General features: G+C 41.2%; 1 protein-coding gene across 2 annotated transcripts in view; it reads right to left on the minus strand.

Annotated features, from left to right (window-relative positions):
- mtmr9 (myotubularin related protein 9) overlaps positions 1–3,902 on the minus strand; it is a 29,467-nt gene extending 25,565 nt beyond the window's left edge. For both annotated transcript variants that reach the window (XM_056294344.1, XM_056294343.1), the window contains exons 1-6: positions 3,855–3,902; positions 3,111–3,300; positions 2,429–2,537; positions 1,600–1,725; positions 1,340–1,513; positions 104–321 (exon numbers count right to left, since the gene is read on the minus strand). In XM_056294344.1, the coding sequence (XP_056150319.1) occupies positions 104–321; positions 1,340–1,513; positions 1,600–1,725; positions 2,429–2,537; positions 3,111–3,292 (809 nt within the window). In that variant the 5' untranslated portion in view covers positions 3,293–3,300; positions 3,855–3,902. The remainder of the gene's footprint in view (positions 1–103; positions 322–1,339; positions 1,514–1,599; positions 1,726–2,428; positions 2,538–3,110; positions 3,301–3,854) is intronic.
- Between the last annotated feature and the right edge of the window lie 2,098 nt (positions 3,903–6,000).

Below are 6,000 nucleotides of genomic sequence, written 5' to 3' on the forward strand. Positions count from 1 at the left end.
GTATTGCTTAAGGCCAGTATGACATCAACATGACATCATTACACAGTGGGAGGATTAATCATTAATTTGGGTTTTTTTTAACACAACATCAGTGACAGCGCACCTCTCGATGGCTTTGTGGATCCTCCTCCACTGAGGGTAGTTTGCCTCAGACTCGAAACCTCCGCCACGAGCCTTGGCCTGCTGGGCCACACTGATCGTGCGTGTGTCAATGATGTAGCCCCGCTTGCCAGGCCGCAGAGTAGCATTGATGAGCTTCTCGTCCTCTTTGCAACGTCGTCCATTGGTGCCTGTTAGAGGCTGCCCTGCACGCATTATCACCTGAGGGTAGCAGTGGTTTGGGGGAGAATTAAAGAACCTGCAATTATCACTCCCTGATAACAATTTACAAATTCTCATTCCTTTGGAACAACAAATAAACAATAACCACACTTTTGAAACCAATGACTAGGGACGAGTATCGTTAAGATTTTAATGGTACTACTACTCTTACTGATACTGCTTATCGATCTGGTACTTTAACGGCACTCTTATTGGTTCTTTTTGTTATCTTTTTTAAGAGAAAAAAAAAATTAATAACAGAATTAACATTTGCTTTATTTTCTCATGTCTGGACAGAGCATTACTTTTAATCATTAACCCATGTTTGTATAATTTCGTTAACTCTGTGTGGGCTCTAGGCTGCTAGCATACATAACATACCTCAGGTGGATGGGGCAACGAGAGATGAACTATGAGCTAGGCAGTCAAAAACTGCATTTCTCTACCTGTACTTGATGCACTTTTGCTAGACGTTTTGAAAGACTGCTTGAGTTTCCGCCCTTACATGCAAAAGATTTGTTGCACTTGTGGCAACAAGCATTGTCAGCATTGACTCTAGTGAAGTACAGCCAGACTTTTGATCGTTTAGTTCTCTCTCCACCATTGTCACTAAGAGCAGGCTCTGTGGGTCTGCGTGTGAGAGAGAGGCAGAGAGAGCTGGTCCCACCCCTTGGCTCGCACATACAACCGGCTCCAAGAGAGATCTCTCTTCTGGATTGGGAATAGTGAAAATGCATCATAGAGAAATGTCTCAATCTTATTACAAATTAGAAACGGAGTTGATGAGATAAAAGGTGCAAGATAACATATATGTAGCCTCAATAAATAGGAAATTTATTTTCTTAATTTCTCTAATTAATACCGGATTTCGGTACCCATCCCTACCAATGACATTACAATACAGCTGGCCACTAGCATATTTATATGCACATAATGAATAATAATAAGAAAAAAACACTGTAAAAACAACTCTGAGGACATCAGCTTCTTAACATTACATTTCTCATGATGTACTTACCATGCCATTCTTCTTGTGGTAGTAGCTGAGGACAGGGAAGCGGCCGCCATGACGGAAGGTCGCTAGTTTCCTTAGCATATCATCATCAACGTCTTTGGGCACAGTCACCAGAGGGGGATACGACGGGCACACACCAAAGTCCTTGTTAACCTCGCTAAGTCTCCACTCATCCGTCTGAGTGAAGAGATGGGTTTGATTAAAGAGAAAAATTTGCACAACCTCCCAATAATCTATGCAGTCTTATTTGCTCATGTCAATACCATAGACTCCAAGCATTTGAAGGCATCCTCTGAAAGAAAAGAGTCCCAGCCGTCCTCAATGACCTCAAACATTGGCCGGTAGAAGAAAGGGTACATCAGGGAGACTGAATCAAGTGTAGATAGAGCCTTTGGAAACACAGGCAAGTAAAATATTAATTAAACAACTTTCATTTGACATTACGAGACAAGCAGCCTTTAAAAATGGTCACAGAATGATTTTTCAGAATACTTTATTTATCCCCGAGGGGAAATTGAGTTCTATTACAGACACTCACGCTCTAATAACTAACAAGATACAAGATAAGAAAATAGAAACAGAAACAGAAACAAACAGAAATAAAAGATAAATAAGAAATAGAAATAAGAACAAAATATATCAACAAGCAAGGTGCACATAAGACCCTATCTATACTGCACTACCGCAGCACACAACAAGCAGCACAAACAAAACTCGACAGGGCCAATCCAATGACCATTAACTCAGAGTGTCTGACAGTCTGAGTCTGAGGGAGGAATTGTAAAGTTTGATGGCCACAGGCAGCAATGTCCTCCTGTGGCGCACTGTGGTGCTTTTTGGCAGAATGAGTCTATTATTAAAAGTACTCCTGTGCCCAACCAGCATGTCATGGAGTGGGTGGGAGACATTGTCCACGGTGGTACGTAATTTCAACAGCACCCTCCTCTCAGATACTTCCACCAGAGAATCCAGTTCCACCCCTCAACGTCACCGGCCTTGCGGATCAGTTTATTGAGCCTGTTTGCATCTTGGGATCATATAATTTCTGAAAAAGTAAAGTTATCCGTGTTGTGCATTTAGCACTTCGCTTACTTCAATAGAGCTGGCGATGTTGAGACATTCATCCATGCCAGGAATATCCAGCTGGATCACTCTTAGGTCTTTGCATTTCACTATAATTGTGCCCAGAGATCCCACAAACCTAAAAGAAATGATGAACATTGGATGCTGAGGCTGGTAGAGTAGAGGAGGCAATTGCAGCAGGTTGGACATTTGCCTTTTTTAAGTAAACTGGGTGAATGAATGAAATCGCTGAATTGAAATATTGCTAATGGTGTGACAGCCATTACAGATAAATGATAAAAAAGGCAAAAAAAATTTTGCCAAGTGTGTTTCACCTTCAATAAACTACAATTCTACCAAAAGTGGAGGCAAAAATCCTGCTCAATGTCAAATTTCCATTTCTCCCTTGGCTAATTATCTATTAAACAACTGCAATTCCCATCCATCCATCTTTCTTTTCTTTCCCAGCACTTCCCTCTTTATTAAATGTGATTTCACTTGCTCTGCTGCTGCCTTAATTAGCTTCATTAGATATTCAAGGGTTTAATTTCAATGTCACACAATGCAGAGGTATCCATGAATCTATTTATTCATACTAAAGGATATACAATAATAAGGCATCCAAAACGGAAGTTATTAAATAAGATACTAATAAATGCACTCCATGAAAAACAATCGAGGATTATTGTAGTAAAAGCCACTGATACATCACCTCTTCTCTATGGCATCAATGTTGGCGTGTAGTAGCCAGAGCTCCTCTGTGTTGTCCTGTCTGGAGGAGAGGATCAAGTGATGACCAGTCAGGCACAGGGTCCCCTCCACAGTTGGCATGAAGGGCCGATGGAGGACAACCCCATCAACCCTGGGGGTCTTAATGAGCTCAGCAAACTCCATGAACCAAACTAAAGGAAGAGGTGCAAACAACAGACACATGAGAGGATGTCACTGATTGGTGACTGGAAGTATGAGCCATATTCTTCTTAACTAACACAATCCATGTAAAGTATCCTGATTCGGCATGGTTTTCGTCAAAACTGGGGCAATTTTTTTAATGCTAGAATGAGCCAGCGAACAATAAATGTGTCGTTGTTTGTGTTATTATTTCCAATAAGTAGGGCCTACGCAGTAATGACGTAAGCGTCAGGCGCTTTAAATCACGGGGATGGCACCATTTGTTAGCTGCTATGATGCAAATCTTGCTACGCGGCATGGCTAGCTAGCTAACAGACAATTCATTGTAACTTCACCTTAGACGCCCAACTTGTTTTTAGGAAAATTATGATTGCTGTCATTAAGGAAATGAAGTGGCTAACACTGCCGTTAGCAAGCCGACGACGTTGGAGTAGGCGGTAGAAAGTGTCCATGTCATCTTCAGATTTTTTTTAAAAATTCAGTGTGGCGCATATTTCAAAATGTGAGCGTAAACAAGAATATTTACATGCGTGTGACAAAGTACCTGAATATTAAAGTGCTCTGCAGTTGCCGGACTGCCGATTTTGGTGGGGGGAGGAAAATGGCACGTTTACAAAAATATGCCGAGTGGAAAATCTAAAAGGCTGCAATTGGTTCCGCTCTCCTTCCGCAATCCCAGCGAGTAGACAAAACTGTTGAAATAACAAAATTGGTTGTATAATATATATCAGCATAAAATAAAAGGGGTATTAAAATGTGCAAAAGGGTTTTATATATCAGCAACAACGTATAAAGGGTGCAAACAAAAAGTGCAACAAGCGGAGATATAGCCAACATTGCAGAGGAATATATTTGTAGAAAGATTGCAATATACATGTTTAATATACAGTGCACTATTGGACATTTATATCCATCACTGATGACGTTTTGTTGTGGAATTATTTGCCACTGTGTGGTTATGATTAGGTTGGGTTTTTTTTTACAGGCGTAATCCCCTCAAATGAATGAATGAATCATAGCGTTGTATCATTAAAGAACACTAGGGGGCGACAATGAACCAGATATCGAGAGATTTGTGGCGCTGACAGCCTGGGGCTACAATTCAGTGAACATGGTGTACAATGTCTGGAAGGTGAGGGTGAAGACCATGTCTACAGAGTGGAGAAACTCTTTTTTTTCTTACAGATTTTGCATTAGGTCAGATACTTAAATAGATGCTATTGCATTTGCTGTGTTGCCATTGTACTCCGCACAAGTCAAATTTCTATTGATGACCTTAATTTGACGATTTTTCCCAGAGAGTCAGTGGTATAATGGCTTGATAGCAAAGCAAAGATAGTGTGTGTTCCATCAAGTGGTGAGGATTTGATTGTGTCCTGCACGTTTTTTTTGCAAGCCAGTAAGGTATGGGATTAAGTCAAATAATAGGCTCAGATCTTTCTGAGCCCTATTGCTACTGCTACTACTGCTACTACTGCTACTACTACTACTACTACTACTACTACTACTACTACTACTACTACTACTACTACTTTCAGCTGCTCCGGTTAGGGGTCACCACAGCAGATCATCCGTTTCCATTTCTTCCTGTCCTTTGCATCTTCCTCTGTTACACCAGCCACCTGCATGTCCTCCCTCACCACATCCCTAAACCTCCTCTTTGGCCTTCCTCTTTTACCCATCCCTGGTGGCTCCATATGTCAGCATCCTTCTCCCAATATACCCAGCATCTCTCCTCCACACATGTCCAAGCCATCTCAATCATGCCTCAGATCTTCCTGAGCCCATTATTTGGAAAAAGGCATAGAGGTCTCATATGCCACAGACACATCAATGAAACACTTCACAGCTTAGATAGTTTGATAAATGCTGACCTTAATTAATTAAGTGCCATCCTTAATTTTGAATTCGATTATGACTAAGTTATGTTGCCTTACAGATCTACAAATATTATACACTAGAAATCAGATTAACAGACATGCACACACACATGCACATGCACGCACGCACGCACACACACAAACACACGCACACACACACACACACAAGACTAGACTGACATAGAGAATGTTCTAATTCAAGAGGCTCTATTCAATTATGACATCCCTCCTAGCCAAGACAACCACATATGATGCAATACACACACACACACACATACAAACACACACACACACACACACACACACACACATGCACATATACGGACGCACACACACAGATATGCATACACATGCACACGTGTGCACGCACACACAGACACATACAGTGAGACTAGGGATAAGAGAATCCTTTAAAAAGTGAATACTTGAGTATTATGGGTGAGAAAAAAAATAGCAGATGGTTTGGCAGAGACTGCTGTGGGTCTGTTGGTTTGTTTGTTGGTTTGTTTGTTTGTTTGTTTGTTTGTTTGTTTGTTTGTTTGTTTGTTTGTTTGTTTGTTTGCAACCAGATGAGTATTTGTCAGGGCAATGCGTATTTGTGTGTGTGTGTCAGAGAGAGAGAGAAGGAAAGAGAAAGAAAGAGAGAGAGAGAGTTTATGGGTGTATGCTTGTGATGTATTAAAAAATCACCACGGTATTTGCTTCAGTTTGCAGGCTGTCTGGGCTGCACGATAGATAGATGGTTTGCTTTGGGCTTTTCCGGCCCACATCCTCCAGAAGACTATAGAGATGCCAGGGCACAACTTGAAA

Source organism: Lampris incognitus, chromosome 15 (assembly GCF_029633865.1).
Source record: "Lampris incognitus isolate fLamInc1 chromosome 15, fLamInc1.hap2, whole genome shotgun sequence".
NCBI lineage: Eukaryota > Metazoa > Chordata > Actinopteri > Lampriformes > Lampridae > Lampris > Lampris incognitus.